Source organism: Pelmatolapia mariae, linkage group LG20, assembly GCF_036321145.2.
Source record: "Pelmatolapia mariae isolate MD_Pm_ZW linkage group LG20, Pm_UMD_F_2, whole genome shotgun sequence".
Classification (NCBI taxonomy): Eukaryota; Metazoa; Chordata; class Actinopteri; order Cichliformes; family Cichlidae; genus Pelmatolapia; species Pelmatolapia mariae.
The window spans coordinates 1,149,454-1,173,014 of record NC_086244.1 but is presented as its reverse complement, the minus strand read 5'-3'; the positions used below and the strand labels follow the sequence as shown (position 1 = coordinate 1,173,014).

The 23,561-nt window shown below is 46.5% G+C and overlaps 1 protein-coding gene across 2 annotated transcripts in view; it reads right to left on the bottom strand.

Moving 5' to 3' along the window:
* LOC134618478 (DNA (cytosine-5)-methyltransferase 3B-like) overlaps positions 1-21,182 on the bottom strand; it is a 40,548-nt gene extending 19,366 nt beyond the window's left edge. The window contains exons 1-3 of one of the 2 annotated variants that reach the window (XM_063463893.1): positions 21,005-21,182; positions 8,170-8,278; positions 204-354 (exon numbers count right to left, since the gene is read on the bottom strand). In XM_063463893.1, coding sequence (XP_063319963.1) covers positions 204-354; positions 8,170-8,278; positions 21,005-21,012 — 268 coding nt within the window. In that variant the 5' untranslated portion in view covers positions 21,013-21,182. Of the gene's footprint in view, positions 1-203; positions 355-8,169; positions 10,097-21,004 lie in introns of those variants that run through there. The other variant, XM_063463892.1, reaches the window with a different exon arrangement.
* Positions 21,183-23,561: the final 2,379 nt, after the last annotated feature.

Here is a 23,561-nt window from a genome sequence, read left to right as displayed (position 1 = left end):
GGAAATCATCGCCACAGAAACATGAAGTGAAAGTCTGACAAATGAATGTAAACACGTGACCTCACTGGCAGCTGCAATCATTCACACATTTTCCCTTTTAATGTGAAGTTTCTGTCCGCAAACACACAGGAAGCCAGCGGACTTTCAAAATAAAGGTCTCACATGAAATAAGTGACGGTGTAAAGACGAGTGGCGTGAGTTACCCTGAGGCGAGGCAGCGTCTCCGTTCTGTTTGGGGCTGAAGGGTGAAGGCGGCTCGGCCGCAGTCAGGGGGCTGTTCTCACTGGTCAGTTCCACTCCGCTGTCATTCTCGGACAGGCCCTCAGCTGGAGGCGTGTCCCCGTTCACCGCTGCCTGGAGACAGAACAGAATCACAAACAGTGTTATCATCTGAGATAAAGCCTCGGAGTGATGCGGGATGCGGAAGAGTCGCAGAGGCGCCCCACAGAGACGCCATCACTCCATCAGCCCTGCTCTGCTGTCACCAGAGCTTCACGAGGAGAGAAGAGAGAGATGATGGAGCTCCACAGAAAACATTTTATTTTACATTTCACTTCCTTTTACCTTTTTCACTCAGTTTTTCACTGTTTTCTGTGTTATTACCTGAGACTTGGCTGCAGCGCACAGAGTTGATGCTTTCAGGAACCGTTGACCTAAAACCAGCGGGAGCGCCGGTGACCAGCAGATGATCAGCTGATCATCTCCAGTGTCAGTTCTTAGTTTTTGGCCCTTACACGTCTTCTTCTCACATGTTTTTAAGGACGTGCTGCACACAGAGATAGCCCAGGTTTCCAGGTAACTGCTCTTTGGGAATCACCCTGTTCATCTAAAAATACTAAACTGTGAAATTTTTGACAGACTCAACTAACGAAACAGGAACAGACGATGTGTTTAAAATCGTTCTTTGCCCGTGTGTCTGTTATGTGCAGACGCGACACTGGTTCCTCCCCTGAGTTGGGAGCCTTTATAATGAAATGAAAATAGTCCGGCACAAGGACTGAAACTGAGTGAAAAAGCAGCCAAATCAAAGGTTTTGTAAGACCTTCAGAAACTCTGGGAACTTTTAATGAACCTTTAAAGTTCTGTTTTACGAAGTAAGAAGAAAGTCTGGCTCCTTGAAACGAGGGCTGGCTCAGGACTTCTGCACAGCACCGTGCTGCTTTGCATTGTTCCAATAAGCAAGTTTTCCAACTCCCAGATTTTAAGGTCAGTGACGTTAAAGCCTGAAGTTTGTGATGCGAGCGCACGCCGCCCTGACCCTGCAGCCCACACAGGGCTCTGCATGACGACGGCGTGTTTGATGCGCCGACACCGGCGCTCCACATTCCCGAAGCCTCAGGTCATATTCAGGATCACACTCACCGGAGCCTCTGGCCTCACCGCTATGACGGCTGCCATTCAAGCGTCACGTGACTTTACGATGACAAACGATTAACACGCCTGACACAGAGCTGAGAGCGGGCAGCCAACGTGGTGCAGTCAGGACTTGTTCAGGCTTCTAATCTCCTGACTGCCGCAGACGTTTGGTGCCGTTCCAAGTGGGTCATTCATCATCTCCAGCATCCAATATGTTAGCTTACTGTCCATGTACTACTGCTACACTCTGTGTGTGTGTCAGCTGAGACACTGTGGTCTTGTGGGTCTTGCAGGCAGGTCTGCAGCATTAAACAGAGCCTGGTTACAAGTCCAAACACTGACATGTCAGCAGTTTTCTTTGTTGCTAGCTAAATAAAAGCACTTCAAACAAAAAGCCATCAGGCACGAGGATGTTGTGTAACTACAGTCCAAAGCCTCGCTGCCTTTTACGCAGTTTTAATCTTTGATCTGGGAGAATCCACCCACCGTGTTTAGCTTCAGGCCACAGCTGTGTTTCAGGTACAGCTGTTCACGAGCAACACTCTGACGCATCCGCGCGCCTCCACCCGGGGCGGTGAGAACCACCTCACTGACAGGTGGATCGGCGCCGCGTTGAACGGCTGCTGTCTCATCATACATGAAGCGAGCAGCGTTCACACAACCTGTTACTTTAAGTTAAACTTTAAGTTAGCTTGTCTTAAAGAGACACCACACAACTGCGACTGTTACAGCGGGTGTAGTCATAGCGACGCTGTACCGGTTGGTGGTTTGATCCCTGGCTGCTCCAGTCCGACCCGACTGTGATATCAGGATCTGGGCATCGTTTACAGCTGCAGATACATTTATAGACAAACTAAATCCATGTCCTCCGGTTCTCCTTCTTCCTAACATATTCTACATATTTGAGATTTTTAGTCCACCAATCAGAAAACCCGAGGTCAAAAGGTCAGACACCAAGAGTTCCCATTAGTGGGTCTCAAACTGCCCAGGAAGAACAGAGGGCAGGTGACGGCAGGTTTAAAGGCGCTGAGCAGTAGGTCTTTCAAAGTTTTTCTTCTTCTGTGTTTTTACTCGTTTTCAGGTGTCTAAACAAATACTGAGGCTGAAGCTCATCAGAAGGATGTTGTCACATGTTTCAATAAATCACTGCACCTATTTTTGAGCAGATATAAAGAAAGCAATGATGGCTCAGGACTCTGTGCTTCAGAAAACTGCCGGACAGGACGGCTTATTTTAGGAAAAACAAGGACTCGTGCCCGTTACTGTAAATCTGCGTCACCTGGCGTGCCATCGCTTTCTTTTCTTTTCGCACACGCGACGGCCTATTTACAGCATCTGCGCTTTGCACGACTCCTGTAATTGTTCTAATCGTTACCTCAGACACTTTCACACACTCAGTCTCTGGTCCAGGACCAGCACTCCTTTGAAGAGCGTTGGATCCATGACAGCAGATGACTGTATAGTTTTCATTCCAAGGCACACCTGGACTTGTCCCGTGCACTCCAGTCTGCTTCGGCACATGGTTTGGAAACCACCGGTTCATGTAATCCAGCGTGGCATTAGTCATGTATGTTATGAATGACCAAACATTTGGCCTGGTTCCACCGTGAGAGGATCGAGGCTTCCAGAACAGCACTGATGGCGTTTCATCTTCTCACTTTGTGCCCAGCTTTGGTGAGAGACACCGTCTGACTGGTCACACATATCCAGCTGGTTCATCCAATCACCTGCTGAGCACTCTGATTTGAAAGTGTCTTTGTCTGTTTCCAACGAGGACGTAGCACATGGTTACAAAAACATGTTCTGTGTGAGCTTAAGAGACTAAAATAATGAAGAACTAACCCTGAGCCTGTGTACTCTGTCAGGCATGCCCGCATGTTCAGCAGCAGCTGAAGTCAACATCTGACTCAACACACTGCAGCCATGAAAGAAAAGGAGCGACGAGGAATCCGAGCGGCGAGGACCCGAAGGCGGGCGGGAATGCTTTCGTTGCTCCTTCTCTCGGCATCGCTTCAGAAGAGCCGGACACGTGAGTTTGTGCGGCGCCCTCCCTGCTCTGCCTGAACACGAACTCCAGCGTCCCACTGAAAGGACTGATTCCACCTTAATCCCCGCTCTGCCCGCCCACATTACAGCAAGACTGACTACAAATGATGCTCAGATAATAATGTAACACCTAGGGAGATTTATGCATGTGAGCAAGTGTGTGTGTGTGTGTGTGTGTGTGTGTGTGTGTGTGTGTGTCTATCCCATGATAGAGCCGCCGCAGCCGTAGCTGCTAGCTGTCTGCGAGGCTTCACCGCAGCTAGGTGGAGCTGGCCAAATATTTTATGGGTGAAGAACTTTGGCACTTGTTCTAATAGTGATTTAGTGACAAGGTGAGCGTGCTGCTGCTGTTAGCCTGGGTTCATTTGACAAAGCTGGATTTAAGCTAATGCTGGCTGAAGCTGAGTGCAAGGAATTATTACAGACTGACGGAGACGCGAAGCAGCAGCAGAAAGCTCATCTTGACACTTTAGAGAGTCAGAGGAAGAAAACAAGCAGCGAAGGGGAGGAAGAGGAGGAAGAGGAGGGAAGGAGCAGCTGTGAAACAGATGGAAAATTCAGACTGTGCAGAGTTTTTAAGCCAAATGACCACAATGCATATCTGCATCTGTTTGTGATTGTTAATGCTCGTAAAACAGTGTGTGTGTGTGTGTGTAAGTTTCCACTATAACAAATGAACTCTGTGAACTTGTGAGAAAGTGTGTGCTCAGTGTGGTTTGGAGCAGAAACTGCTGAGACGACTGAACGAGGCAGGAAAAGTGAAACACGCTGAATCGTTTCAGCTGCTGAGACATTCGCTCACCGAGGTCACGACGGCGCATCCTCTGTTGGTTTGTGGAAGCATTTATTCCCCAAGAGCTGGTCTCAGAGAAGCCACGTTAAAAATCACGACATATCCGACCCCACTTCCGGAAATCCATTCATTGTGGCGGGAATAAACTTTGTATAAGTTCCGGGTCAATCTGCTCCATTTCCCCAGCTCCATCGCTGCTGCTGTCTCTGTGGTGTCTGACTGATTGCTGGCACCACCCGCCCCATTTATTCCACCTTGTGCCCTCACTCCACCCACTAAACGCTGAGTCGGTTTCTTTGTTTGTTTTGTTATAATTAGTGAAAACGCCGCAGCCGCGCAGTCAGAACGCCGGTAAGCTAACGCTAGTCAGTAAGCTTAAGTTTACTGACTGGTTTTATTTATTAAATATTGTTGTTTTGTTTTTTCACGATGGCCGGATGTTAAATGATCACTTCCAGAGTCGAATGAGTGATTTGATTTTTGTATTTTTGTCCATTTTGGATGTTTTTTTTGTTACTTTTCTAATTAAATGCCAACATGGCCGACAGGACTTCTGACTTATTGCTTTGAGATTATTGAACTTGTTGAGCAACAGGTACAGTTAAAGTTGTTTTGTATGTATTTGATTAACCTTAGATAATGTTTAGTAGCTTTATTGCTAATTTACTTTATTTTGATGGGACCTGTAAGTATGATTGTCTATAATATTATTTGGAACGAAATTCATTATAAGATATATAGATACATATATTCATTATATTGTTTGCTCATTGGAAAATATAGCATTAATTTTGTATTTGTATTTGTGATGGCAGTAGAAAGCTGTTCCAACGTAGTTGTGAATGCTATTTTATGTTTGTGACCCTGTTTAGGTCGGGGGGGCGTTCCTGCGACCACCGCTGCATCGCAGTAGGTCCACTGAATCTGTAAATGGACTTGAACTACATACCTGTTGGAACGTGGCCTATTACAGGTCAGCTGATCTGAACCTTGTCCCACTTCCTTTTGGGACCAAATGAGTTGTTTTGTGTGGTTTATAATAAATATGTACATAGTCCACGTCACCATAACATACATAATATATATATATTTGAGCTCCATTTCTGTTGTTTGTGTTTATCCACACACTCGGGCTCGTTAGTCGAAGCTCCTTCTGATTATGACCCATCAAGCTGCAGTCAGGCGCCCTTTACTGCGTTACAACAGGTAATACCAGCAGCAGCACAATCACATCTACGTGAAACTCCACAGACGCTCACTGCAGCCAGGCTCGCAGTGACAAGAAAACAACGACGCTGACATTTTGGAGATTTTGATTACAATATCATAAAGTTCAGCTACTCCACCCTGAAGTAGGTGGTCTCCACCACACACAGGACTGCTGCTGATGGCAGCTACCACTCACAGACCAAACAGAACTTTTCAGAGGAACGACTCGGGCCTGGAGCGACCAGGAGGGCACTCCTCCCCACAGTCAGCCTGTGCACTGGCACCGAACGCGTGGGAGGCATATACGACCTACCAGGCGTCAGGGCAGCGGTCGGGGGATCGGTCCATGAACAGAAGCTACATGATGGAGAGACCAGCTGGATTTAATTTAGTCCATCTTTAAACCTTCACCAGCAGATTTCTGGAAGTGAGAGCTGAAGCAGCTCTTTATTTGAAATTTAACCTTTAATGTTTATATGATTTAGTTTACATAGTGTGAATATTTCAGTCACAGCATGGGAGGATTAAACTGTACAAATACGCTGCTGTGTGTGAGCTGACGTGGCGTCATCCATCCACCTGCAGCTGCTATGAAGTCAGAGTGGAGCACAGGCGAGGGAGGAGCAGCTGTTTCAAGAGCCTCTGCAGATGTTTCAGCTGCATGAAGACTACACGCTCCACAGGAGCTCTGTATCTGATAACAAGACCGGGGAGTCTCTGCTCCAGCCCACCGTGGAAACTGCTTCATTTAACAGCTGGATGAAACACCACAGCTGGAGGGAGTCGGAGTTCCTGCAGCACAGCTGGATGTTACGTGGCCCTGGCTCTCACACCGCGCTCCCCATCGCTGACAAATATATTAAAACATAAATGATGACGCTGTGGTGTCACAGTCTGACCTAGAGTCTCATTGTAATAACATCTGGCTGCACGCTTATGTGGTTCTACACACTCTGACCCAGCGGCTGGAGTAAATGAAGCTTCTGCTGCTGGTACCTATAATAAGAACCTGCAGGACTGAGCACCTCTCTCCTTCATTACTGACAAAAGATAAACATCCATCCATCTTCTTCTGCTTATCCGGGGCCGGGTCGTGGGGGCAGCAGCCTCAGCAGAGAAGCCCAGACCTCCCTCTCCCCAAAACACGGCTCATCATCCTCACCGTCCTCCCAAACCTGCTTTCCTGGATATCCGTCAGCCCTGTGCCTCAACAGGAAGTACAAAGCAACACTTCACTTCCTTTTATGGCCTGCTGCTGTGGTCACCGATGCTTCTTTGAAAGACCAAGCTATAAAAATGTGTTTACTGAGAGCCGCTCTGGCCGGTGTGACCCCGCGACGCCTCACAGGCTACGTCACGCACATTCCTCGGCATGAAGCAGACTGCCCCGCGGCGCTCCGATGATGCTGTCAAATCGTCTTAGTGATGGCCAGAATGATTAGAAACACAGGGTGGAGCGTTTTCACCAGGGGGGGCTGGAAAGCAGCGAAGACCCGCCCCATGCCACAAGTACGCCAAAAACTGAGTCCTCGTATTTCCTCCTTAGGATTAGCTTGGACTTCCACGTGTGTGCGTTTGTGTTTAACACGCTTATCTGTCTACACTGCCGGTGTCATGACCCGCTCCTCCTACCTCCTCCTGTGCAGGGTGAGTGAAGGAGAGCATCCTAACCCAAAAGCCTTTCTCCCCTACGCACACAGCACGGTGCTGAAGCTGACAGGCAGTGACGATGCAACAAATCAAAAGATGCTGACTAACACCACCGCCAAACTCCCAGTTTATCAGAGTGGGGAGGTCTTAACCCTAACCCAGTGAGTGTACCCTCACCCCCCAAAAGCCGTGGTTATGGTTGATGCTGACCCGTCCACCTTCACCTGTATGACACAGCTGTGAAAGCGACCGTGGAGGTCAGCGCATCCATGAGACCAGGGTTCGTCCTCCTCACGGATCATTTTAAATATTTCACTGCTGCTCTTTGTCCAACCCCAGACACAGAATGTCACAGGGCCAGCTGATGGAAAACAAAACGGGATAAGGAAAACCTGACATTATTCCCTGAGCAGGAAGTGTTACGGATAAAAGCTGCCCGACTTTCCCTGAATCCCAAAGAGCAGAAAAGAAAAGCTGCACACACACTCGGAGCTGCTGTATTATTACTACAGGAGTGGAGACGAGCAAACAGAGGAACGAAAGGAGGGATGGAGAGGAGACGAACGGGTGGAGGAGGAGGAGGTGAAAGTGGAGAAAGACGAGAAGAAAAGAGAAGCAGATGGTGGCGGAGGAGTGACGGGGTGATATATGAGTGAAAGAGAGGAAGAGGTAGTAACGGACGACAGGAGGAGCCAAGTGTGTGTGTGTGTGTGTTTGTGTGTGTGTGTGTGAAGTGAATCCATTTGCTGAGCTTATAAAGAGGCCACTGTGCTCCCTCCATCCTTTCCTCCTCGCTTCAACTCCTTCCTCCCTCTGTACTTCTGTCTCCCAAACATTTCTGGTTTCCGCCTCAGCTTTGTGTGTGTGTGTGTGTGTGTGTGTGTGTGTGTGTGTGTGTGTGTGCGTGTGTGTGTGTGTGTGTGGCGCCGCATGCAGTCTCTCAGCCAGCGTGCATTCTCAGTTAGACTCATGTAACATGCTGGCGGTCCTGCCCGGGCATCTGCCTTGGCAGCGATACACACACTCCTTTAAACCCACAGCTGGCTCAGGCAGCAGCTGGGGGAGTGGCCATGACTGTGTGTGTGTGTGTGTGTGTGTGTGTGTGAGAGACTCACTGTGGCCGTCATGTTGTTCCTCTCCTCCATGATAGCAGCAGAGTATTTGTTGGAAGGCATGGCGGTGGCGCTGGACTGGTCCTGTGTCTGTGCTGACTCCTTCTCAAACCTGCAGGACAAAAACATGAGACAGTTTCCGTCAGCGTCACGGCCGTCGGGGACTCACGTCTGCTCGGAATAACACTCTTCTTCCTCGGGTCCTCGGGCAGCTGGACTTACAGCTGGAGTTTACTGAGACTTTACCAGAGGAGTTAGGGGTGGAGCAAGTCACCTACTGATGGTGAGGTTGGTGGTTTGATCCCCAGTCTGCGTTACTGCGTGTGAATGTTAGATAGAAAAAAGCGTTTGTGTGAAACACATGGTTTTCAGCTTATCCAGTTAAACCTTTTTTATCCCTCAGTTCCCGCCTCTGAAGTGAGCTATTTTAGCCCCTCCCCCTGTCACAGCCACAACACTCAGTGGTTCACACACACAGGTAGTGCTGGGCTGCACAGGTATGGGTATATCTTTAGTTTTAATCCATCAGAGAGAGAGATCACACCTCCAGCGATCGAGTTAATTAAACGATCTCCTCACTCTTATTTTGAAATTCCATTTTGAAATACAACAAGCTCAAGTCTTCCCTCCAGGCCGAACCGGTCACCATTTACCTCGTCGTCGTTCGGAGAGGATCTCAGACTCAGTTTCTCCGTCAGGTGGAGATACGTCCAGGTTCTGATAGGCTGAGAGAAGAACGACAACTAGCGGTGCAGGCGGAGTGCCTCGGCCTCTCTGGAGAGGCAGCCGAAAGACTTGATAGGACGAGGTAATCACTGCTTTAGGTTAAAGAAAGAAAATAAGAAAGGATGTTTAACATAAAGCTGTGGCCTACACGCCCATTCCACATCCTGGGCCTCTGCAGAGAGGATGCGCAGCTGAACAATCAACAATCGCTGCTGTGGCCTTGCTCAGGGATGAAATTCCTCGGATACTCCAGACTTCCTTCCTAACGCTGAAGTGCTGCTTTAATGACACAGCTGATGATGATCGTCAGTTTCACTCAGAGTTTGTTCGGAAGCGGAACTCGAAATGTTCACGGCCGCACTTCAGAGCGCGTTCGACGCAAACAGCGTGAAGAAGAAGGAGAAGTGCGTCGATGGGGCATTACTGCGGCTCGGCTGAGCGTGACGACAGAGGCGTCCATTTCCACGAGCACAAACACGGGAATCTGTGAGATCAATCAGGAGGAAAGAAGAGCAAATAAAGTCACAGTGAGAAAGGATCAAAGCATCGAAGGAAATCGAAGGAAAGACTGAACAGCACACAGAAGCTGGATGAGGGAGCAAAGGAAAGATAGAAGGAAGGAAAGAAGGAAGAAATGGATGAAACAGAAAATAATAAAAGCCAGAGTAAAGACGTGACACGATCGGACGTTCCCCGACCTGCCTGTGGGTTTTGTTTTGAGGGTTTTTTCTTTCCTGTTTTTTCTCCCTCTCCATTTCTGGGGTTGTTTATGGAAGTCAGGTGCTGAAGGGCATCTGACCCGGAAGCTGTTTCCAGCTGTTTGCAATCATCAGAGCTATTTAACGGCAGAGTCGGGCGACGGTCAGCGCTAGAATATTTAACCAAGCCTGATAGTAACTCTGGTGCTGTGAAGTGAGAGAAGACAGACGGACCGCTTGCCTGCTGTAGGATTTCTGACGGGGACAAAGCTGTTGGAGAATCACGAGCGCGGGTCATTCCTGGGAAAGTCACAGGATGTTGTAGCATGCACCACAGGAGAAACGCAGAGGAGAGCGGGCCTTTGCTGCGCCCAAACTTGGAACAGCCTGGTCATCATCTCTCCAACACTCGACATTTTTAAAACTGAAACACATTTTTACTCTTTAGCTTTTAATTGTGACTGAGTTTGTGTTTCATTCTCTGTGTGTTTGTTCTACTTTTTCACTACGTACAGCACTTTAATCAATCTGTGTTGTTTTTAAATGTGCTTATAAATAAATTAATTGATTGATTGCACATTTGCATTGCCTATTGGACTAATTTATCACTGTAAATAAAAGCGCTGCCTGTTCTCCAAGAGTTCGCATCTGGGTCCTCGCTGCTCTGCGGGAGCTGATCTGACATGCCCAAAAAAACCTGACGCAAACACACAAACCTATCAGTGTGTGTGTGTGTGTGTGTGTGTGTGTGTGTTAGGCACACACCATGTGACTCTGCATTCTCCTGAGCCTCCATGCTGGTCAACCTAAATACTCATTTTATTGTGTGTGTGTGTGTGTGTGTTTACACCATAGACGTGTGTGTAGGTTAGCATTTCAGCGAGGTTAAAGGTCAGTCTCTGCCAAACTAGCACGTGCAGAGAAACCTGCAGACGTCGGGTACTGAACGGTCGCAGGGTGATTAAGGTGATCTTCGCTTTCTGCTCAGTTCCAGCTCGTCTCTCTTTTTGGACTCCAGCAGCTTTGCATGATTCACAGCTCAAAATAATCCTTCTTTATGTGACCTGCAGCCCTCAGTATGAAAGCAAAGACTGTATATGAAAGTTGGACATGGTGATGTCAACCAACAGATTCTGGCCTCCACATTTTGAACATTTTGGCTGCAAACATATTATGTTGTTACCTGATGTTACCATATTTGGAAAACAGGGCGGAGCTCTAAGTTATTAATTACAGTGAGCTAGCTTGGTTAGCACAGACTAGATGGGAATACTACACACAGACACAGTTACCTGCTAATCAGCGCTCAGTAACAACCAATCATCAGACCTGGAGCTTCGCCTCCTCAGACACTCTGTTAGTGCACAGACCTCACAGCAGTCATGTTATTGGTCACATGATGTCATTAAAAATCCCCCAAAAGGCTCCAACAGCACAAACATGGTCCAGAGCTCCAGTTCAGGTGAAGCTAGCAAACAGCTAGCAGCTACAGTCACCTGTGTCACCATCCACCTGTCAGTCAAAGAGGCCACGCCCCTGATAATTCAAACATGTGAGTTATAGAAACATCCTCCCCGCTACAGTTGTTGTGAAGGAGTAAACAATCCACAGAGAGCAAACAGTTTGCGTATCAGGCTGTAAACATGGAAAGTTTTAACATGGGAATCTATAGGGACTGACCCACTGCTGCCTCTGCTGGACGGCAGAGCAACTGCAGGTTTTCGCTACAATCCGCAGACATGGGCACAACTTTCATTTTTACTGCACAAAAGGATGAGCGCGCAATAGTAAAGCGGAAACTGCATCCAGGACACAAACAAATGCATTATGCTTCAGCTCTGCACAGAATGCATCCTAAAGGCTAAGCTAGCCAGACAGCATGCTAATGCTAAGCTAGCCACGAATGTAGAGTGAAAGCTGACCCCAGCCCAGCTTTAACAGTCGGGCTGTGTTTGTACCTGTCCGTGTTTTTAAAGTAGAATCATCATGGCGACTGCTTTAATGTCTCTTTGTGCCGTCAAATTTGTGTTCATACCTACATACTAAGATGCTGTCATTAGCATGTGTCGCTGTGTGCCACCTGTTAAATGGTGATTATGTGTTTCAGGTCATTTAACGAGTAGTGCAACAAACTGATTTCTCCTGAGTGTAATTAAGTAATGTACTGCATCACTTTGAAGAAAACGCCCAACGCCGAGGGGAAACACCTCCAACACACACAAACATTTGATCCACAGTAGTGCTGGGCAATATGGAAAAAATATTTATCACGATATGAATTATTTTATATCACGATAACGATATATATATCACGAAATACCACAATGTTTCCAGTTATTCTCTGAAAAGTTTGAAAAATTTCGTTGCTCACTTTTGTCCAACTTTATTTTGAAGAGACATTTAAAGGAACTGTCACAAATGAGAAACGTACATTTTAGTGCATCAGTATAAAAATATCAAATGAAAACAGCTGTGGCCTTCACTTTTTTTTCAAAATCATACATTTAAAATGAACTTTTTAAAGTGCACAACAGTTTCAAATTTTTCTGCCGAAAACATTTGTTTTACTAACATGCATATCATACATGCTAGTAAAACTAATATATATATATTAGTACTACATGCACGTACATATGCACATAGTGTACTTTGTGCACGTTAAATATGTAGCGATGGCAGACTCATACCTCGGGCTAACATGACTCCAGTGCGGTCTTCTGGAAAGTCCGCAGTCTGTAAACAGCGAGCGCAGAGTCTTTGTTAGTGAAATGGACGGTTACGCTCATGTAGGGCTGCGTATCTCTGCTCGTCCACAGGTCAGCAGCCACGGCATAATGCACGACACCGCAAACATCCTTCTCTACTTTGGCCCGGCACGCGTCATATAAGCGAGGCGACTCGACTTTACTGAAGTGCTCACGGCCGGGCCTAATGTACCTCGGATCAAGGACTTTGACGAGGTCACGAAAGCTGTCCTTCTCAACTACATAAACAGGGCCATGCCTTTACAAATGTAACGCGAGACGGCTCCTGTGGTTTGTTTATGGCGCTGGGACGTTTTCTCATAAGGCCCTTGTGTGAAAGACTGCTGTATCTTCAGCTGGTATAGTTTTTCTTTCCCAACTTGCTCCCGTCGTTCCACAACTTGGTTTAGCTCGGATTCTCTGGATTCTTGAGTATTCTTCTTCGTGGGCCTTTTGTAGGTGATAGAAGAGATTTGTTGTGTTGCCATCGGGCGCGGGAATAGTTTTATAGTGTAGCTTGCAAATGGGCGTCTTCTGCTCCGTGTTGGTGCTGTTGAACCCAAAATGTAACCAAATCACAGACGTACCCCCTCTTTTGGTAAAAGTGCTTCTTCTTGGGCTGCCGGTGCAGCTGTCTCTGCCTGGTGCATGTCCGGGCATGAAACTGCAACCTGTCGCACGTCCATCGTTTTGAGTTACCGTAAAGCATGTTGCACGTAAAGCAGCACCATGTCGCAAAACCACAAGATGGCGTTTCTTTGCGAAAAATATCATTTTTTTAATACTTTATTTTGTCTTGCATAAAGTTAGAAAATGCTTAGTGACAAGACAACACTAATAAATTTGCCACAGGCTATTTAATGATTTATTTTATGTAATAGTTTATAAAATTAGGTTAGAAACGATAGAAGACAAATGGCACGATAGACACTTTTCTATCATCCACACGATATATATATATGGTCATGTTGCCCAGCACTAATCCACAGCATGCAGTTAATCTGCATGCTGTGGATGATGGAATCAAAATCACTGAATTCGTATAAATTCCCATCTCTACTCAGCAGACTTGTGATCACTTCACAACAGCGAAAAAAAGAGCGTTAAATGAGGTGAAGTTTAGACATGCTCTGTGCAAGCTTCACCTCCACCTTTCTGTTAAGACTGCTGAGAGGTTTTCCTCACATGTTGCAATAAACTGTGTGCACACTGGGGTCAAACTGAGTGTAGGAGCTACACAAACTCATGCACTCTCAGATGCTTTGAACCATAAAACAACCACCTGCATGACTCTGCCAGGTGCTTCCTGCTGTTTTCCATCATGAGGAGACTGGATCCACCAATGAATGTCGCTGAAATTCAGTGGCTGAAAATAAACAGGGCGGCGGTAGGTGAGGAAATTTGAAGTCCACCGGCATGCCGCCATCGTGGATGCATCGTGGAAGCTCTGAATTTAAGCGTTGGAGAGTGGATCGACAATCAGTCGATGCAAACAAGGACCCGCCTTTCAGGGCTGCGCTCAGGGGTCAAGGGTCATTTAAGGAAAATGTTTTTTAGCTTGTTTTCCCGTTAACCAAGTGAGAGCTCCGTCATGACCTCAGAATGAATCACCCTGTGATGACAGGTAGGATCTACAGCCCTGCTGCTCTGCTGAAAGCCGAACGTTCCTGTCAGCTGCACTGAAGCTTTCTTAGTTTCCTGTTCGAGTTTCCCGTCTCGGTGGACGGACACATCCTGTTAGTTTGGTCTGGAAGGAAAACACGAGCTAACTCAGTTTGTGACCGCTCAAACCTCACGCCTGATCAAACACATGCACACCTGCAGACGATTTCACTCTTCAGGCTACAAAAGATCCAAACAGGTCCTAAAAGCCTCTCTCTAAACTTCAGATCCAATGATTTTATGCTAGAATCAGCTTTATCCCCAGGAGGAAGGACAGAAACCACAATGTGACTGTTGGGATAGATTTGTGGCCCCACAACGTGAGTAATTACGCCCACACACACACAAACACACACACACTTATATGGTTGACAGGGAGCAGGAAGTCCTGGGTGAGGAACTCCCCCTCCGGAGAGGTGAAAGAGTTCAGACACTAAACAGCACACTGCTCCGAGTCCCCACGCTTTCAACCTTTCACCCACTGTGAAACCCAACAGGTGCCTGAAGAAGACGAGGTCTGACGAGAGGCTGAAATGGCCGCGCTCGCTGTGAGAAGCAGAAACGTTTGGAAAGAGTTAATCTGACGGGTGGAAGGCGGTGAGGGGGAGAGGGTCTTAAAGCTTCAGCCAGCCGTCAGACCTGGATTAGTTTCTGCTGCTGATGTGTCCAATTAAGCTCATCAGAAGCAGGAGAAACACTCCACCTCATACGTGTCCTTCTTTCATTTAACGATTTTAGTTTCTGGCCTCAGCTCTCTGCATCTTCACCTCATGCTGTGGCATAAAGACTAAACCCCAACAACAGTATATAGCACTGCTTATAGTAACAGTACTGTAAGCAGTGCTCGGCGACGGCGCTCGGCATCGCGGCTGTCATCAGCGGTGACGTACAGAATAACACTCTCTGTCTCCTGCTGCCTACACGACACCAGAACCACACAGGGGGAAATCTGTCACCACAAAGACTAAAGCTATGCAGATTTTACATGATGGAAACTCCCACAGAGAAACAGAACAAACGGCACAACTTCTCAGAGTTACTATGTTTCTACATCACACGGGAGACGACAGCGACATGACGTGAGAAATGCACGTGACTGAAACCCAAAGCTGCCATCGCCACAGAGGCCGGCAGCTGAAGCCAACAGGCTGGACGAGAACCTCAGACACACTTCAACATTTTATTTATACAAATCACAACAACAGTCGCCTCAAGGCGCTTTACACTGTAAGGTAGACCCTACAATAATACATACAGAGAAACCCAATAATCATATGACCCCCTATGAGCAGCACTTTGGCGACAGTGGGAAGGAAAAACTCCCTTTTAACAGGAAGAAACCTCCGGCAGAACCAGGCTCAGGGAGGGGCGGGGCCATCTGCTGTGATTGGTTGGGGTGAGAGAAGAAAGACAGGATAAAGACATGCTGTGGAAGAGAGACAGAGGTTATATTTGCCTGGATGGAGCTGGGACCACTTTCATCCACACATCCACCAGGTTTCGCCCCCTGGTGGATGTTGAAGCAGGTGTAAGGCATTGTTTATGCTGTCTGTGGGAGAACAGACCACTCCTGGTTAACACTGGAGATCAGATGGTAATGTTTCTGCACCTGCTGACCGATTCTCCGTCTAAAACTACACGTAACCACGGCTGCGTTAGCTCCCTTCCTGCTTCGCCCTCGCTGCATATCTTTAACATTTTCCAGGCCGTGTGTTTGAGCTCTGAGAAACAGAAACAGAGCGAAGTGAGAAAGAATCCGAGGAGCTGAGGAAGGATGGAGGGCAGCGTGAGGGGCCCACCGAAAGGGGACAAGAGGGGGGGGCTTCACATCAAAGTTGTGTCTGGTGGCTGCAGATTAAGGAGCGCATTGCAAGAGGGGATTGTTCACTCCCAAAGTGTGTGTGTGTGTGTGTGGGTGTGTGTGTGTGTGTGTGGGAGGGGTCAGCTCCTCAGGGTCTCTCTCTAACTCTTTGGGGGCAGCATTCCTCATCTGTCATGTACTTTATGGCCCCTTCCAGCTCAGATGGAGCCTTTAGACTTCATACATTGTGTGCTTCGGCTCCTATTGTACAGAACGAAGGTATGCGGCTCCTCCAGCAGAGCCACGAAGAACACAAACTGCCACGAGCTCCCACTTTGAACTGTAAACCAGGACTCCTCACAGAACCGCGGCACCGCGACTCCTCTGTCAGAACATCGAGCTACAAATAAACGGCTCGATGTTTAACATCAAAAACCCAGACTCTGAAAACAGAGTGCTCTACTGTCTGAGCCTCTACTATCCACGCATGCACATGTCTATCATGCACGACGCTCGACTGTGGACGAACGTCCAAAGCTTCAGAGCTTCTTGCTGCAGCAGCCACAGAGTGAAACCCCTGCTTGAACTTAGCTTAGACGCACCGAACACTTAGAGAAACTTCAACAAAACGAAGATTTCTAAGACCGAGCTTTCCAGAGCTTGAATCTGGAATCGTAGCGCCTCCAGATATCGCTCCTTATTTGATAAAAAAGCACCAATCCAACTTTTTCCAGCTCTGATGATCCTGGCTTTACGTATCTGCTGATACTGAGCGAGAGAAATGATGGAAATATGGACCCTTTACATTATCAGCCCCAAGGGCACATTTATGTGATAAACACCTGTAAAGGTCACAGTGGACTTTTACTGTGGGCCTTTTCTGAAGGAAACTCCTCCTCTCATGAGAAAGATAATGTCCAGACATCATCTCTACATCACAAAGTCCTGCCTCAGGTGGAGAACACCATGCAACACGGGACTTTGGCGATCAGCAGACGCCGGACGCAGCGGCGAGAGGGTGATAAACACGCACTGACCTCATTATTAGAGACCGCGACTCAGGGCGAACATCCACTGCTGGAGCAGCAGACACGTGACAGGAAATGAGGAGGCGTGCTTCACAGTGACGGCGCCTTTGCTCTGCTGTCAGAGGTGAATGTTTCACGCTTGAGCTGCAGGACTGTTTATCTTTCTAGCACTGAGCTTCATGCAGCTGAGACGCATCAGCTGCGTTTAACCGCCTCCACCACCGCGCTCTCACCTGTCACTGCACAAACCTGTGCAAACAGCAGTGGGGCTTTTTCTTCCAGGCAACATCCGGGTGGTGTAAGATGCCTGGAATTCCTCCTGAAAGCACCTTGGCTTCAAACATAACTACGTCAAAGCAGAACTCAGAAGCTTACACTGCTGCCTGTCTGCTTACAGCCAGGCTTACAGGTAATCGCAGCCTCAGGCCAGCCCCAGCCAACCTTCCACATCGGCACTAATTACACACAAATCGGTTGTGTAAGACTTTATTCTAATCTTTGCACTACCCAGTGATGTCAGCGGGGAAAATGAAGTCTAACCTCGTGTCTATCCTTCAGTTAGCAGAAGCTTCTAATGAGAGCACTGTTTTGGAGCTGGGGTCTGATCCCAGCTGCTGTGGAGACGGCCTCACGACATGAAACACTGTTGTGTGTGTTTGCAGCTGCGGCGCTTCGTGAAGTCACCGAGGCGACACGCTGGTCTGGGTCTGAAATCTGTGACGGCACATCGGCCCTGTAATCTCGATCACTACATGTCACCTCCAGCAGCTGAAGCACCAAAACCTGCAGTTCCACAAGTGTCCAGCAGAGGCTGTGGCGAGTCAGTCCCCATAGACTCGCATGTTAGATTCTTTCCTCCTCTAGTCAATGAGCTGGACCTCTGGACTGTGTTTGTACTGTTGGAGCATTTTGATCAAAGTTTTTCCATGTTGGTGAAATTCTGGGATTTTATTTTATATTGCTGACAAGCAGGAAAAATGAAAATAAATATTATTGTGCACAATTTGCAAAAAAACAGCATTAAAATAGTGCAGTTTGAGTTCGGAGCCTCTCAGGAACTACACAGAGAGGCATAAAGTCAAACAGGAAACCAGCTCTGAAAGGCCCTGTAATGAAAAAACTACGTTTCCCACGAAAAATGACGTCACTTTTGGATTTTGCACGTAACGTGCAATAGTTCGCGCTGACGTTTGTTCCAACATAGAAAGTGCTATGAACAACTGATCGGCTCTGCAAAGCGTGTTTCTGGATTATAATGTTTTTGTTCTTGCCAGCGCTTTTTACCCGACTTTTGCAAAAAGCCATTTGTGGAAGGAAACTGTGACCGTGGACAAGCTGAATGCACGTTATGCAAGTACAACTCCTCTGGTTTCATATGCAAAAAAAAAAAGACTGCGCTAGCTTATGTGGTTGTAATTCTACTGGAATTTAAAAATAGTTACACAAATGGGAGCGTGCCCGCTCTGATGGGCTTCCTAAAACACTTTAATATCATTTCAGCATCGTCTCACGACGGGACTCTCCTGAAGGTCTCGGGATATTTCGTGGCGGCTTCCGTGTCTGCCGATGCCAATTTCTGCACGCAGAGAAACACACGTTTTTTATCATAAAAAATGTTATTAAAAGGAAAAGTAAATTAAAACGATTAGAGAATATTTTCTATTTGCTCTATAAAAACATGGAATTCTTTGGAGTTCCACAGAAAAATCTGCATCTGTGTGACACTCCGGCCTGATCACCAAGCTAACCACGTCCTGTGCCTCCAAAACGCAGACGGCCTTAAATGTGACAAAATGTTCACAAACTGATGGGTGACACCATGGCAACCACGCCCATCTTTTGTATACAGTCTATGGTTTATGCTCACACTTCATTTGTTGAAAATAAAAGTCACCATGGCTCAGCTCAAATCATATCAAGTCTGTCTGCAGGTGTTGTCTTGACATCCAGCTGCAGCCGCTTCTGTCCCACTGCCAGATGTGCCAGACGTGCCAGATGTGCTTATGCAAATGTTGCTTGGCTGGGTTCTTGTAAGACTCCAGCTCACACAAGGAAGTAAAAGGTTTATTTGTTTAAGCTGAGAGAGACTGAACAGCTCTCGTTTTCTGGTATTTATTAACAGATTAAATTTGCTGGATGTTTTTGGGGGAAATATTTGAGGAATTATTAACTGCATATTTATGAATGATCTGTAAACAAATGATGTGATATCCAGAATAAACCCTTTGCAGACTGAAGCAGACTGAGTCACTGTCTTATCAGTTTTCTGACCACGCTGAGTCACAAAGAACCTGCAGGTCAGAATTCCCCAGAACCTCAGTCTCAGTATGAAACTCATATTGAACTATGAGAACACTTATTTCAAACCACAGAGATATATAACAAATGAAATCACTGCAGTTCTGTATGGAGCTGATCTAAGGTGGCCTGCTCTTCTCTGCCTGTTCCATGATGGCTGTTCATATTAAACACAGTTTCTAGTAATGAGCTCAGTGCATGCTGGGTAATCCCTGTGAGCCTGAAGCTCAGGCCACTCTCAACATTCAGTTTCAGACACTTTTTCACCTTTAGGATGTGGATGATGTCATGGGAACCTCCTAATCTCAGTAATCTCAGGAACAGACATCGTACCCAACCACCAAAACGTCCAAAAATGAAAAACGTTTCCTTAAAAACACAAAGTCTCACATTCAGCTGTGTTTCTAAACGTGTGCGCATCAGTTTGGGACAGGGGCGGATCTACACCCCTTGTGTAGTTTTGTGTAGTTAGAGTGTGGTCGTTGTTTTGTTTTGTGTGTCAGTTCTACAGCTGCCACCAAAGGCAGACTGCAGTGTAAACGCTGTGTGCAGGTGTGAAACAGGTGGAGTGATACACCTGTTGCTGTCAGGCCTGCAGGCATCAGGCTGTGATGTGCTCCTCGCTCTTACAGTGGACACAAACTATTTTTTGGAGAGGCGCAAATAATATGTGTGGCACCGTACAAGTTTTATTTGCATTTCAAGTTATGAAAAGGATTAAACATGTTTGTTACAGTAACAATATCACTTTTTCTTTGTCTGACAGTACAGTGTGTCAGTATGAAAAAATAACTGTAAATTCACACATGTGAGGTTGTGCTGAAAAGACGAGTGAGGTAAACAGTTTATGAAGGTGAAAACAGCTGGAGCCCAGAGCGTGAACTCAATACGTAATGAAAAATTAGGTTTGACGGAGCAGATTTCTGACGTTTTGTGTAAATTTAAGCATGAAACGGTTTGATTGTTTCTAATAAAATATTAACAGTGTGAAACTTTTGTTAGACTTGTGTTTGTAGCTGATCCGCCTCATGTTGTGCACGTTGGGCCACATGCTTATTTGTTATGTTTGCTGTACAGTGCACAAAATCAAAATTCACGTTTTGTGTAACTGTAACGTTTAATTTTGGGGGCTGAAGCCAATCAGAACATTACAGAGTGTGTTTATATGAAACATGTGTGTACTTGCTGTATTTTAACCACATAAATGACACATTACAGGAAGCAGCTTTGATTTCCACCTTTTTCTAGATCCGCCCCTGGTTTGGGACATTTTTAAGACATGTCCACCATGTTTGCTCCGTGCTGATGTGTTTTTGGAGCACGAGGGCTCCGTGCGCCCCCGCCGGTGACACCCCCCCCCCCCGCAGATTTCTCCCCTCAGCCGTTTCTCTTTAAAGTCTCCTCGCGTGCTCATATCAGTACTTTCACTTGTGTGCCGCACATGTGTTCATACTTGCCATGACAGCAGGACTGTCAGAAGGTAAACTCACCGTGTGCGCGTTCACAGCGCACAAACCACCGAGAGAAGAAAAACCCGCTGACCTTCCGTCCCCGCGCACTCCGCTGTGCACTCACTGACCGGAACAGTCAGGCTGTTATTACACGGTTATTACACGGTTATTACACGTGTATTACGCGCTTGCTAAAACTGTTTTAACGGGGTTACGTTCCGCCGCAGACACGGAGAAACTCCTCGGAGAGCCTCAGATCGCGCTCTGCTCCCTCAGCTCCACATGTGCGCGCAGCTGTGCGCACATGTGGAGCTCAGAGCTGCAGCGAGGCGCACTCTGCCCGGCGACGTCGCATTCTTTCTCGTTCCTAACTCTCTCGGTAAGTCCTGGAGGGACAAACACCCCGCGCCCTCCCCGGGAAAATACTTACATAACCATGCACGCGTCTGGTTCTTGCACAGCGGGAACTTTGGAGGAAGCAGTCTGGTGCCGAGTCCGAGTCTGAACGAGGTTTTTACAGCCGCTGAAGTTGAGCGCAGATTGGAGTGTGAGCTCTAATCCTCAGGCAGCAGGAGGTGTTCACGATGTGGAAGCATGCTGCTGCACATCAGCTCTCGCTCTCTCTCGCTCCCTCTCTCTCTTGGGCGGGGTGCAGGCGGAGGTGGAAGCTGATTGGTGGCTCGGAGTGATCAGGTCTTTCCCAGGTGAAATGGTTAACTCCCATCTTTTGTCCGCGAGGTAAAAGTGAGAGCAGGAACTATTATTGAGGCACAATAATTACCGACACACTTCTCTCTCTCTCCCTCTCTCAGAGTGTGTTCTTAGTCAGCCTCGCTTTACCACATTGTCTGTCTGAGTCAGTCTTCAAGGAGTTTCATGGATTTTCTCTGTCATGATCTCAGCCTATCGCTCAAAGAGCAAAAAACATCATTACTCTGTTTCCACCACAGCGCGGGCTTTACTGCCCCCTGATGGGACAAAACGAGCCAGATGTGCCATGAATTAGGGCTGGTTTTCCTCACTGATTTCTAGAATCGATTCTATTCCGATTCACAAGGTCCCGAATCAATTCGATCCACGATTCGAATCGAATTGGGGAAATTTTGCCTCAGACAGTCAGAAATATTATAATTCTGATCACTTATCAGCAGAGATGGGCAGTAACGTGTTACTGTAATTCGATTACTTTTTTCAAGTAACGAGTAAAGTAAGGGATTACTATTGCAAAAAAGGTAATTAGATTACTGTTACTTTCCTGTAAGCACGCTGCATTACTAAACCGTGCTTTCGTTCGCGAGAGTGTCTCATGACAATGAAGTAAGCGAGTGCGATGTTCGTGGCAACAGCTGTGTGCAGATCAACAATGGCTAATATATGGAGTGCGGGAGAGAGTATGAGCGTGCAGCGTTTAAAGCGTGGAAGTACTGACCTTACTTTGAGTTTGATTCTGTAAAAAGTGACAAAAACATTAGTGTCCGTTGCTCACTGCGTGGGAAGAAAACTTCTTTTTACAGCGAAAAAACCCCTAAACTTCCAAGCAAGCACCGAGTGCGCTACCACGGGAACGTGAAACTCCCAGATCCTTCCACTGACCGCTGCAGCACACCTGCACCAGGGTAAACCTCCGCCTGCCCCACTCCTGCTTTACAGGTGAAAATAGAGCAACAGGACCGCTGAGTCTTTGATTTTATTTATTTTCTGCTGTGTTTCACTTGCATCTATTTGAAAGACTGAGTGTAAACACAAAAAAATATTTTATTTTATGTGCTGGAATGTGCAGAAAATAGGTTTAAATGTTAAACAAATTTCTTCCAGTCAGAGAATGTTGCATATAATTTAATGTTTGCTTGATGCATAAAGTTAAAAGATTAAAACTAATAAAACAAGTTTCAAAAAGAGACTTTTTCATTTGATTACATTTTATATGATGGATTATGCAGAAAAAATAGAACTGGGCTGAAAGATCTATCGCTATATTATCTGTTCAGGTTGTAAATCATTTTGTTAAAAAGTAACTAAGTAACTAAGTAACTAATTACTTTTGAAAATAAGTAATCAGTAAAGTAACAGGATTACTTTTTGGGGGAAGTAATCAGTAATTAGTTACTGATTACTTTTTTCAAGTAACTTGACCAACACTGCTTATCAGTACATATCTACATTTTTATACCTAGAAAAAGAAAGCTGACACTGTGAGACTTTATCAAAGGTGTGAGCATCACAGCAGACGCCTTTGAGTCAAAGTAACTGAGGATAAAACAGAAAAACATGAAGCAGATTTTCCTGGTCTGTGTTTTTATAGCAGATGACCTTAAAAATATTGTGCAGTCAAAAATGAAGTGAAGCAGAGCAAAGTTACAGAGGTTTGATTAGAGACACAGCTCAGCATTTTGCAATTTTGCATAATTTTTAAAAGTTTAAATTTGTTCAGTATTGAACAGCAGAAATGAGGCTTTCTTGTCGGAAGTAAGTAAAAAAAAACAACAACAACAAAAAAAAAATACAGCGGCCGACACCGTAGACTGGTGAGTAATAAGTAGGGTGGGTTCTGATTATCGATTTAGTGAGAGAGAGAGAGAGAGAGCTCTACATGAAGTGTGATCGTGGCGGAAGCAAAACAGCAAAAGTCAGAGGAAATTCATGACGATGTTTATGTGAAGCGTAGTTTGGATCTTCTTTGGCTGCTGGTTCAGTCAATATTGTTTGGAGATCAAACCTGCAGCTTCAGAATCAGCGCAAAAAGAACGTAAACACAAAGCGCCCGCCGACGCTTCAAAATCAGCGAGCTGTCGGCTTTCAGCCCGACGGCGTGTCCGTGTCCGCGTACGTGCCGTCGGGTGAGAAAGGCGACAGCTCACTGATTCTGATCCGTCGGTTTACGTCTTAGTGCAGAATCCGTGTACCTGCTCTCATTTACTGTTTTAGCTGTTTGGTGGTTGTTGAAATTTTGTGAGGTTTAACCTGAGATTCTGGCGTTTCGGCCAAAA